The sequence below is a fragment of the Canis lupus genome, chromosome 12, assembly GCF_011100685.1.
Source record: "Canis lupus familiaris isolate Mischka breed German Shepherd chromosome 12, alternate assembly UU_Cfam_GSD_1.0, whole genome shotgun sequence".
Classification (NCBI taxonomy): Eukaryota; Metazoa; Chordata; class Mammalia; order Carnivora; family Canidae; genus Canis; species Canis lupus.
In genome coordinates this window covers 67,269,050-67,281,943 of record NC_049233.1, presented here as the reverse complement: position 1 = coordinate 67,281,943, position 12,894 = coordinate 67,269,050, and the positions used below count along the sequence as shown (strand labels likewise).

At 36.0% G+C, this 12,894-nt stretch overlaps 1 protein-coding gene and 1 pseudogene across 1 annotated transcript in view; one reads left to right on the top strand and one right to left on the bottom strand.

Annotated features, from left to right (window-relative positions):
- CDC40 (cell division cycle 40) overlaps nt 1-12,894 on the bottom strand; it is a 52,220-nt gene that overhangs the window by 21,865 nt on the left and 17,461 nt on the right. The window contains exons 4-5 of the mRNA XM_038554927.1: nt 10,420-10,549; nt 1,562-1,645 (exon numbers count right to left, since the gene is read on the bottom strand). Of these exons, the coding sequence (XP_038410855.1) occupies nt 1,562-1,645; nt 10,420-10,549 (214 nt within the window). The remainder of the gene's footprint in view (nt 1-1,561; nt 1,646-10,419; nt 10,550-12,894) is intronic.
- LOC102152955 lies at nt 4,088-9,341 on the top strand (annotated as a pseudogene).

Genomic DNA, 12,894 nt, shown 5'->3' with positions numbered 1-12,894 from the left:
CCACTTTTTGAAAGGAATCCAGCAACTTAATATTGCTAAATAATGATAAAGCTACTCTTTTTTTTTTAGATTTTATTTATTTATTCATGATAGTCACACACACACACACACAGAGGCAGAGACACAGGCAGAGGGAGAAGCAGGCTCCACGCAGGGAGCCCGACGTGGGATTTGATCCTGGATCTCCAGGATCGCGCCCCGGGCCAAAGGCAGGCGCCAAACGGCTGTGCCACCCAGGGATCCCTACTCTTTGTTTTTTAAGAAAGAGAATGTACATGTGGTGGAGAAGGGCAGAAGGAGGGGGAGAGAGAGAATGTCGAACAGGTCCATGCTCAGCGTAGAACTGGACACAGGGCTTGATCTCATGACCTTGAGATCATAACCTGAGCCGAAATCAAGAGTTGGATTCTCAACCAACTGAGCCACCTACGCGCCCTGCCTGATAAAGCTACTTTTGAAAGCAAGAATAAATTAAAATTTATCATTTAAAAATGGAATCAGATTAAATTAGATTAAGTAATTAACAACTCTGATTCACTTGTTATTTAACTATATAAATTAAACAAGGTTTAACAAGAATCTGGTATTCTTCTATGTGATCTAAATCTAAACTTGACCTCAATACCATAAATCTTAGATTAAAAAGAAAAGAGGAAAGAGGATGTTTCTGGTTGAGATTCTTATTTGACCTGTAGAAGGTAGCAAGCTGTGTGTAGTCATTAAATTGGAAAAAGAAAGGTTTAGGGGAGTCATAGTCACAATTTAACTGTTAGCGGAGAATCTGATCACATAAGATATGGCTTGTAGAGGTTTAACTTAAAGAAAAAAGCTCACCTATATTAATTCAAATCAGTGCTGTTTAGGTTGTGTGCCACAACAAAAGCTTGTCAAGATTCTATTTTAACAATAATGCAGCTCATACACTGAAGGTAGCTGGATGATATAGGGTCTGTAGCTACTAATATATAGCAGCATATTCTTTTTCTAATGAGCATATTTTATGGGAAAGATACAGATGATGAGCTTTGTGACAAGTCAGCATTTATAGTATGATGCTTTGTCTTATAAGTACAAAATGAATGTGAGCACAAACATATATCCCAAAACATACTCAAACTTAGTCTTCAAAGCAACCCTAAGACAATCTCCATAGATAATGTATAATAAAACTTGTTCTGTTCAGTAAAAATGTAGCTTGACATTAGTGTTGAGAAATAAACTGCAAACGTTTGCTATACGTTAATTATAATTTATGGAGTGACTTCTCCATGGTAGCACTGTGTCAAGTACTCATAACAACCCAGAATAATAAGTATCAACATCTTCTCTACAAGGTTGAATGTCTCAGAAGTGGTAAAACCAAGCTCTAAACTATAATAGTTCTAAACTATATTGCTCTAAAATTTCTTACTGATTTGTCTCAACTTAAAAATAAAATCGACTTAATAAAATACTAGTTTCTTCTACTATCTCAAGTCAGTTTGAAAGACAATAATTACAAGTGTATGTGTATATTTACATATGCTTTATGAAATATTTCAAATAAATTTGAATAAATTACCTTGATTTTTTTCAGCTTCTTCTACAGAACCAATATATTTAGTAGACACTTGATGATTATCTAATGAAGGGTCTAATGCATAACCTGAAAGGAAAAAGCACATATTACTGACTCCATTTTTGCCATTTATAATTCATTTTTATTACTATATAAATACACTCACCTCACATTTTCCTTCCAGATGTTGAAATGGTCTTTTTAACTTAGGACCACTCTTTCTTTCCTGAGCTATATTCATATTTACAACAATTAACCCAAATCTCAGGGCTGATCATGAAGGACTTCAGGTGAGTAAGAAGTATCTTATAGGATGAATCTAGCACACTGACATTACATTAACAGTCTCTCTGGTCAAGGTATCAAACTTTAGTCCAAAATTTCTAAGATCTTACAAATACATGTATATCACACATTTGAAAGTTTAGAAACAATTTCCTTTTTGTTTTTGGTAATAGATAACACATGGCTTTAGCCTATCAAATTATAGAAGAAACTATTAAATAATTTAAAAATAGGGTAAGAAGAATTATATAAAACTTAGCTGTTACTTTGAAAATGTTATTCTCTGTAAAGACAGTCTTCCCTCTCAATTTTATTTTATTTTTTAAAAAAGATTTTATATATTTATTCATGAGAGAGAGAGAGAGAGAGAGAGAGGGGCAGAGACACAGGAAGAGGGAGAAGCAGGCTCCATGCAGGGAGCCTGATGTGGTACTTGATCCCAGGACCCTGGGGTCACCACCTGAGCCCAAGGCAGATGTTCAACCCCTGAGCCACCCAGGTGTCCCTTCCCTCTCAATTTTAAAATAATACATTCATAAATCATTGTATCTGTTTCCTTCGTAAGAAAAGTAAGCAAGAAAGCAAGAATATTTACTGGCATGTGAATACACTCCTTTAAAAAGTGATGAAAGTATGTAGCTACTATCCATTTAAATGCAGTCTTCAGTGGGGTCTTTATTATTTTCTTTTTTTAAGATTTTATTTATTTATTCATGAGAGACACAGAGAGAGAGGCAGAGACACACGCAGAGGGAGAAGCAGGCTCCATGCAGGGACTCAATCCTGGGACTCCAGGATCACGCCCGGGGCCCCAGACGCTAAACTGCTGAGCCACACAGGCATCCCCTTCAATGGTCTTGGAGGACTTAAGAAAATCTATCTATATTAACTCAAATCAATTTTTCCTTAAGTGGGGGGTGCTATAACATGATATTTGTTTAGTAAAATTAGTTTTAGTAATCAGCATATTTACAAAAGAGAGCTAGGTCATTAATCAGTTTACAGTCTACGTAAAGTTGACACTTTAATTTTTTCAACTAAAGATTAAAGAGAACTTTTTTGGGGAACAGAAAAAGATTTGTCCTCATACTTTTCAAACAGGCTAAGGATATAGGTGTTCAATTTATCCTCATGAGATGGTAGAAGAGGACCAACCACCTGGCTGTTAACTCAATTGCATGTTGTTTTTTCAGTATTAAAATATGTTCTTAGCCAGAGAGAGCTTGATGGCAGAAAAGCAGCTTTGGAGTAAAATCTCTGAAATCACAGGTTCAAATCCCAGGAGTTATTTTATCTTTTGTCTCTTTGATCTACAGAACAGTGTTCTCTAAAAGATTTTTAAATGGGATTTTATAAGGCTTATATAAAATTTAGACAAACATATCTGATGTTAAAAATCCCCATCTCAATCATATAAACTTATCTAGAATGTAATTCTGTCTTGACAGAGACTTATGTCTATTCAAATGACACTGTATATATTTGGAGGGAGATCCCTGGTACTTCCTGTGATAACCTATGTAAGTACCAATCCTCAACTCATTTGGCCATAGTCTTGTTTCTGAGGACAAGATTTTACGCTTTCTTGCTTTTCTATATCATCTATGGTAAAATAAATCCTTATTGCCATTATCACCATTACTACTACTGCCTCCCACAGGTAATTAAGGGACAACAATATTTTCCCTTTATAAATAAGAGAAGTTAAATATTTAGCTATATGCCCTACTACAGTCAGCCAGTGACAGTGCAAGATAGAATTCTAAGACTATAGAATTTTAGTCCAATTACTTTCCTATTATCCTATGTCTCAAGTAAGTGACTATGTCTGCATTTTTGTTTGCATTTTAGTTCTGAGATATTCTCATCCATCTTTCTAAAGTTTATTTTCCTTTTTATATTTTTAATACAGTTAATGTCTACTTTCTTCCTTTGTAGTCTTATTTGAAATGGCTCTTTTTAAAATTTTTTATTTAAATTCAGTTTAATTAACACATAGTGTATTATTAGTTTCAGAGGTAGAATTGAATGATTCATCAGTTGCATAGAACATCCAGTGCTTATTCCATCAAATGCCTTTCCTAATGCCCATCACCCAGTTACCCCATCCCCCATCCACCTCTCCACCCCAGCAAACCTCAGTTTGTTTCCTAAAGTCTCTAATAATACCAACTTTATTATTAGATCCTTAAGATTATTGATACTAATATCCCAATGTATAAATAAGAAGAACAATCTGCAAAAGAATGGTCACAAATATGTGGAAAATCTTCAACCTCACTAGTAGTCCAAAGGAAACAAATTAAAAAGATATAATATTTTTATTACCACATAAAGGAAAAACAATCAAATAGATCTCAGGTAAAGAGAAACAGGACTTGCACATGTGGTGGCAATGGAAGTTGGGAGAATTCTTTTGGGAAGCAATTTGATAATATATAACAAGACCTTTAAAAAGATTTATATTCAGTAATGTGTAGGAAACTATTACAACACCACTTGGGCTGTGTTCTCTGGCTGCTGCCGCCACCCCCTCCCTTGCCTCTGGTGCATATTAAAGATCCAAAACCATGACTGACTCCAAGCATTTCACAATCAAAAAAAAAAAAAAAAAAGGAGAAATCTTTGAATTGAAGGCTGAACTCAACAATGAAAGGAAAGAAAAGAAGCAGGAGGCTGTGAAGAAAAGTGAGTGCTGCCATGACTGTGGGGAAAGGATGTTAGCTCTCTCTTTCAAGATGTAAACTGACAATCTGGAATTAAAGAAGCTTGTGTTTCTCTATTTGAGGAACTATGCCATGAGTCAGCCAGACATGGCCATCATGGCTGTCAACAGCTTTGTGAAGGACTGTGAAGATCCCAGTCCTCTAATTTGGGTCTTGGCAGTCAGGACAATGGGGGTGGATCTAGGTAGACAGGATTACAGAATATCTCTGTGAACCCCTCTGCAAGTGCTTGAAGGATGAAGATCCTTATGTTCAGAAAACAGCAGCAGTCTGTGTGACAAAACTCCATGGTATCAATGCCCAAGAGGTGGAAGATCAGGGATTTCTGGATTCTCTCTGGGATCTCATAGCAGATTCAAACCCAATGGTGGTGGCTAATGCTCTAGCAATATTATCTGAAATCAGTGAATCTCATCCAAGCAGCAACCTATTTGATCTGAACCCACAGAACATTAATAAGCTGCTGACAGCCCTGAATAAGTACACTGAATGGGGCCAGACTTTCATTTCAGACTGCCTAATTACAACTCTAAAGATGACTGGAAGGCTCACTGCATCTGTGAGTGTGTAACTCACTGGCTATCTCATGCCAACTCAGCAGCGGTGATTTCAGAAGTAAAAGTCCTAATGAAATTTCTAGAGTTATTACTTAAGGACTTGGACTACTACAATATGCTGCTGAAGAAGCTGGCCCCTCCACTTGTCACTTTGCTGTCCGGGGAGCCAAAAGTACAGTACATTGCCCTGAGGAGTATCAATGTAACTTTCTAGAAAAGGCCTGAAATCTTGAAGCAGGACATCTAAGTCTTCTTTGTGAAGTACAATGATCCATCCATCATAAACTAGAGAAGTTGGACATCATGATTCATTTGGCATTCCAAGCAACACTGCTCAGGTTCTGGCAGATTTAAAGGAATATGCCACAGGGTTGGATGTTGACTTTGTTCGCAAAGCTGTGTGGGCCGTTGGATGGTGTGCTATCAACGTGGAGCAATCTGCAGAGTGTTGTGTAAGTACGTTGCTTGATCTCATCTAGACCAAAGTAAATTGTGTGGTCCAAGAGGTTACTGCCATCAGGGACATCTTTCACAAATACTCCAACAAGTATGAAAGTATCATTGCCACTCTGTGTGAGAACTTAGACTCACTGGATGAACCAGACACTTGAGCAGTTATGATTTGGATTGTGGGAGAATATTTTTTTTTTTAATTTTTATTTATTTATGATAGTCACAGAGAGAGAGAGAGGCGCAGAGACACAGGCAGAGGGAGAAGCAGGCTCCATGCACCGGGAGCCCGATGTGGGATTCGATCCCGGGTCTCCAGGATCGCGCCCTGGGCCAAAGGCAGGCGCCAAACCGCTGCGCCACCCAGGGATCCCTGTGGGAGAATATTTTGAGAGAACTGACAATGCAGAGGAGTTATGGGAGAACTTCCTAGAGGGTTTCGTGATGAAAGCAGCTCACTCTGCTTACTTCCATAGTGAAGCTGTTTCTCGAGAAACCAGAGAAATATAGGAGCTGGTAGAGCAAGTCTTGAGTTTGGCAATAAAAGATTTGGATACTCCTGACCTTTGAGACCGGGGCTATATTTATTGGTGCCTTCTCTCAATGGACCCTGTCATACCCAAAGAAGTAGTCTGAGAAGCCACTGATGTCTGAGGAGACAGATCTTTTTGAGCCTACTCTGCTGGGTGAGCTAATCTGCCACACTGGTTCTCTGACCTCACAAGGCTTTAGTGGAAGGCAGTCATGGAATCCATCACCAACACGTGCCAATACACCATGGGAGCACTGATGCACGTTGACAGCCCTGTTGGCACCACCGCTGCCACCAACCTGGAACAGTCTCAGGTTATCGTCTCCCAAGGTGACCTACTAAGAGGTCTTAATCTTAAATCTTGACTTTGGTCCCCTAGTTAATTTGCCACAGGTGTCCTCCATGCAGATGGGAGCTGTGGATCTCTTAGGAGAAGGACTGGATAGTCTGGTGGGACGATTCTTCATCCCCTCATCAGTGCCTGCAACCTTTGCTCCTTCACCTATTCCTGCTGTGATCAAGGGTGGTCTGAATAAGCTGTCTGAACTCTCCATGGGGACAGGCATGGCACCAGGTGGATGTGTAGCTCCTAAGGCTGTCTGGTTGCCTACAGTAAAAGCTAAAGGCTTGGAGACTTCTGGAACATTTACTCACCGCCAAGGGCACATCTATATGGAAATGAACTTATCCAACAAAGCTCTGCAGCACATGACAAACTGTGCAATCCTGTTTCACAAGAACAGCTTTGGTGTTATCCCCAGCACTCCTCTAGCTATCCATAAACCACTGATGCCAAACTAGAGCATTGATGTCTCCCTGCCTCTCAACACCTTGCGCCCCAGTCATGATGATGGAACCTCTGAATAAACTGCAGGTGGCTGTAAAAATAATATTGATGTCTTCTACTTCAGCTGCCTCATCCAACTCAATGTGCTTTTTTTGTAGAAGATGGCAAAATGGAACACCAGGTCTTCCTTGCAACATGGAAGGATATTCCCTATGAAAATGAACTTCAGTTTCAGATTAAGAAATGCCATTTAAATGCTGACACTGTTTCCAACAAATTACAAGACAACGTTTATACTATTGCCAAGAGGAATGTGGAAGGGCAGGACATGATGTACCAATCCCTGAAGCTCATTAATGGCATTTGGATTTTGGCTGAGCTACATAGGCAGCCAGGAAACCCAAATTATATGCTGTCACTGAAGTGTAGAGCTCCTGAAGTCTCTCAGTACATCTATCAGGTCTACAATGGCATTTTGAAAAATGAATAGACTGGTCAGTTGCCCTCTGGCCACTGTGTGATTTGTGCAAGCCAAGAACTTTTAACTGGAAGAAATTGTATTACTGTGTAGAATCTGAACCCAAACACACTGAAACCACCCACCAAGGGAGTGACTAGTCTAACCTGTGCTAACAAGTTAGAGCACAACCTCTTGGATAGTTTTAGCTAATCTTTTGTCTTTAACTCATTAAATAGTTCAATCTGTGTCTTAGTCCACTATCTCCTAAAGAGAAAGGGAAAAAACACCGGCTATTTAAAAAAAAACAGGCCCAGTTTTGAAACCAAGTCTAAAGCCAACTGAGTAGGTTTAAATGCTTACTCTTACCATAGGATAATTTAAGAAGGAAAATAGGTATCAGATAAACTTAATTGGACTTTTTCTTTTCTGTTTTGTTTTGAAGTAGTCTTAGCTATCTGTATTATTGCTTAAGTCCTTTCTAAAGTCTAAATAAATAAGCAAAGTCTTTAAAAGCCTGTCTCATTAAAGGCTAGAATATAATAAACTCATGATGCAATAAAGTTGATTTTTATGTGAATATATACTTTATATTTACTTGGGATCCCTTATACAAGTAATGGGTACAATGCACTGATAACCATTTTTTTGGACTGGAAGTATCCAACCCTTCTAGGTGATTTCAGAGGTATACAGTCTTAGCTTCTGGCACACTGTTAATTATAACCTTGTCATGGTGATATATGATCTAATATATGACAGTCTTTACAACCAGTTTCCAAGAATATATTGTGATAAATAACTAAGACTATGTGTATTAAATGCTTAACTAATTTACAGTGAGTCAGTTTACATCATTCCCTAAAAATTAGAGAAAAATAACATTCCAACATTAGAATAATTATGTAAATTATGGTATAGCCAATTTATGGATACTAGATAGTTCTTAAAAAGGACAGATTATAAATGAACACTGGAAAATGCTTATGATAGAACACTGAATAAAAAGGTGAGATGCAAATTTTTCAGTATAGAACAATTACAGTATAGAGTAACATGAAGGAATAAAGATCAATGCTAAGAGCAGATATTTTAGTCTAGTGGGATTATACTAAAGGTTTAAAATTTGTTTATAACTGCTATTTTTATAACTGCTACTAAAACACATCATGAATAGATATATTTCATATGACATTATTTTCTTAACCTTTTTAGATCCTATCTTCTAATGATGGAAGTTAATGGCAGATAGGACAGAAAAATTTGTTCAGAAAAATTCTATAAGAAATACAGGAAAGAGGCAGATTCTGACTGCAAAGGAAACTAAAGAAAAAAAAGACAACTTACTGATTTCTAAAGATGTGATTATTAAATCTGTTGTAAAACTCTAAGTTTTCTTTTTCAATTACCATTTTGGGAAAGAAACATTAGCACAAGTAACTAACGTATACAGAAAATCACAACTACAAAAGGCAAAAAGACACAGATGAGATTATAGAAAGAGAGAAGAAAGGCACCACCAAATATTAGCAAATCTGATTATCAGTGACCAGGAACTATATCAAGAAGGACATTACAAAGATCATCTTCTTTTAAAGGAGATTCCCAATCTTGTATGCATGTTAACTTTCTTAAATTCTACCACTGATAGGAATATACTTATGTTATACAATGAGTCTGTGGCCGTTCTATTTCCTGATGTCCTGTAGTGAACAACAGAAAACATTTCAGAGATAAGATCCTAGAAACAGAATAAAGTGAATCAGTAAATAACAAGATAAAAAGAATGTGCCAAAAAACCAAATAATCCAACGAAAAATGGGCAAAAGACATGAATAGACATTTTTCCAAAGAAGATATCCAGATGGCCGACACACAAAAACATGCTTACCATCACTCATCATCAGGGAAATGCAAATCAAAACCACAATGAGTATCATGTCACACTTGTCAGAATGGCTAAAATCAAAAACACAAGAAATAACAGGTGTTGGCAAGGATGAAGGGGTGGGGGTGGGGGAAGGAACCCTTGTGCACTGGGAATACAAAACTGGTGTAGCCACCATGGAAAACAGCACAGAGGTTTCTCAAAAAATTAAAAATAGAATTACTATATGATCCAGTAATTCTACTATTATTTACCCAAAGAATGTGAAAATTATAATTCAAAAAGATACATGTAATCCTATGTTTATTGCAGCATTATTTACAACAGCCAAATTATGGAAGCAGCCCAAGTGTCATTTGATAGGTGAATAGATAAAGATGTAATACTTATACAATGGAATATTGCTCCACCATAAAAGAGAATGAAATTTTGCCATGTGCAACAGCATGGATAGATCTAGGGGGTATAATGTTAGTGAAGTAGATTGGTCAGAGAAAGACAAATACTGTATGATTTCACTCATATGTGGAATTTAAGAAATAAAAGAAATGAACAAAGAAAGAAGAGACAAAGTAAAAAACAGCCTCTTAACTATAGAGAACAAACTGATGGTTACCAGAAGGGAGGTGGTGGGGGGGGTGGGGGAAACAGCGGATGGGGGAAACAGGTGATGGGGACTAAGAGCACACTCATTGTGATGAGCACTGAGTACTGTATAGAATTGTTTAATCGCTATATGGTACACCTGAAACTAATATAATGCTGTATGTTATACTACTACCATGTTGTATACTACTATATTATACTACTGTTACTGTTACGTAATATTGGAATTAAAAGTAATCTCTTAACACTATCCAGTCATTTACCAACTTCAACAGCAATCTGCATAGAATGGACATTCGATAACAAGTGTTCATTATCAAGCACAACAGAGAATATTCTGTTTTTAAGATCACAGAATATTTCTAATACTCAGAAATCACAGCAACTTTAGAAGGATAGCTAAAAATATTAGTTCATCTTCCCATTCGTATAACTATTTATAAATGTGTTTAAGAAAATGCACTACCTTTTTAAAAAGAAATCTAGATTAATAGATTTAAAAAGCAAGAAGATAAAACAGATTATCCACATAAAAATGTGTCAAACTGGAAACTGTAAATCTTATCACCTTACCGTATGTGGCAAAAGTTCTCCTTTGCTGTTCAAACATAAAATCATTGATATGAGCTGGTTCAGCATACCCAGAAAGCATATTTCTAGGGGCAGCCATTTGCTGTGTCCTAAAGGGATTTTCTGGTCCAAACTGCAATGTTATAAGAAAAAAACAAACTTAAATTCTGAGTATACAAAGCTAGAATTACTAGAATTATTGTACAATATGTTTTCAACTCTAAATCATTAGAGGCTGAGTAACCTAAATGGGAATATGCTCACCACACATGGTTCACTGCAGCTGGGCAATGGCTGATTAACATTGTTTGTCAGCCCTAGGACAGAAGAGGAATCCAGCTCACTTAAGTCTATGTGTGGCTATTTAAATTGAAATTAATTAAAATAAAATATTCAGTTCCTTGTTCACACTAGCCACACTTCAAGACTTCAAAAGTCACTGTGGTTATTGGCTACTACATTTCAAATCATAGCAGGATTTCTATTTGACAGTGCGCTCTTGGTAACTGAAAGTTACTATATTTTTGTCTAAACCATGATTTGATTTGAGGGATTTTTGGTGACTTTTCTATCAGTCAATGGTGGCACCATGATGTAATTTTAAAAATACATGTTTCTTCTCCACTAGGTTATGAGTTCCTCAAAGGTAGAGATTTAAAATCCTCAATACTTACCATAATGCCTGGCATATAGAAAGCACTAATGAAGGAAAGATTAATGAGAACCCCACTGGGAGCAGAGAATAGGAAACAGACAATAAATGTAAAATGCTTGAAGAAGTCTCTAGAAAAGTCATTATAAATGAAAATAAAATTTCTCTGCTCTAAAAAGTCACACTATGAAAGTCTTACACAAAATAATACATTATTATCTTCCTGTTTATAATGCTTTGAGTTTTCATAATGGTTTTCAAATTATTTAATTTGATCTATACAAAAGTCCTAGAAAGTTAGAGAAATAGTCTTCTCATGTTAGAAATGAAGGAAAAAAGCCAAAGATGATGTATTTTATTTGCCCTAAAGTCAAGTTTTATTCTTAATTGGTAGAACGAGGTTAGAACAAACCCTAGTCTAGGATTCTACTGCATCATAATATTCCTTAAATGTATAATCATACTAACTTTTAAAAAAATTGGGTAAAAAAAGTACCAGATAATGTCAAACACTATTAATTTATAGATATTTATTTAATGGTAATGGAAAATCCAACTCTGTATTTTCTTTTTAAATAAAGAATAAAATGAACTCCCCACCTTGGAAATATTGGAATTAGACAAGATATTTTTATTTGAACTCTGGAAGGTTAATTGTCATAATGAAGTATTTGGATGTTAGAACATTTTAAGTCACTACCATTTGAAACCACCTTTCCTATGATACATTTCCAGAGCCATAAATATAAGTTATTGATCTTCTCTTAAGCAGAACGCTGCCTTTTCTAGATATCAACATTATACAATGCATAACAATATGAAAGTACATGTTACACTTGCCTTAGGGTTTTTTTCTGCGCAGAAGAAAATAAACTATTACAATATTCTTTTATATTGACAGCTTCTATTTCTTTTTTTTTGACAGCTTCCATTTCTACATTTAAAATTATCCAATTTAAAAATATCTGATTTACATACAAAACTTTTATTACTATTTATTCTGTATTATAATAAAGGATAGTGCCAAGATTTCACAGCCCCAAATAGCTCCTCCTTTCTAATGGGTGGAAATGTAGGGGAGAAAAAAAATTTAGACTGTTGAATGCTTGAAGTTACAGTAACTTCGTTCAGTCATGAAATTTATTAAAAACATAAGGAATAGCCATAAAATTAAAGATAATAAAGTGATTAAAAAGTTTCTTCGATGTTCTACCTAATATAGTCAGCTATCGTCTGCAAAGCAGTATCTGATATTTGTGGGGCGAAAAAATCTAAAATGATAAAAATCTCTAAGTTAATCATAACGTTTATACTTTCCAATTTGAAAAAGGAAAATACAATTTCCATAGTCTTATTTTATTAAGATTTTACAAAAAAAAAAACAATTCTTCTATCAGCCACACATATCAAATCAGCTCCACCTTTTAAAGAAAAAATCTCAGTGTTAAGGAACTCTGATCTCTATATCAATACAGGTCCACATATTATAGCTAAGTATATCTTATATAGGTACTATTCAAAGGAGTCTAAAAACTTAAATGTGCTATATTTTATAGATATTTAAGCTGAGACAACAAAAAATCCTTCTAATGATATAGGAAGCTGGGTTGCGGGAGGATCTATCTACTTCTGGCTCACCTTAAACTGCCTGGTTACCAGCAGCTATTGGAACTGACCTCAGAGACATTAAATAAATGCCAACAGAGAAAGGGACCAGATGTTATTCAGCAGAACTCTCCTCTTCCCAATTACTTAAAAATTATGTGTCCCAGATTCCTGGTCTCTGTGAATATGCACTTCTTTTAATTCTGGGTTAACCATTAAAA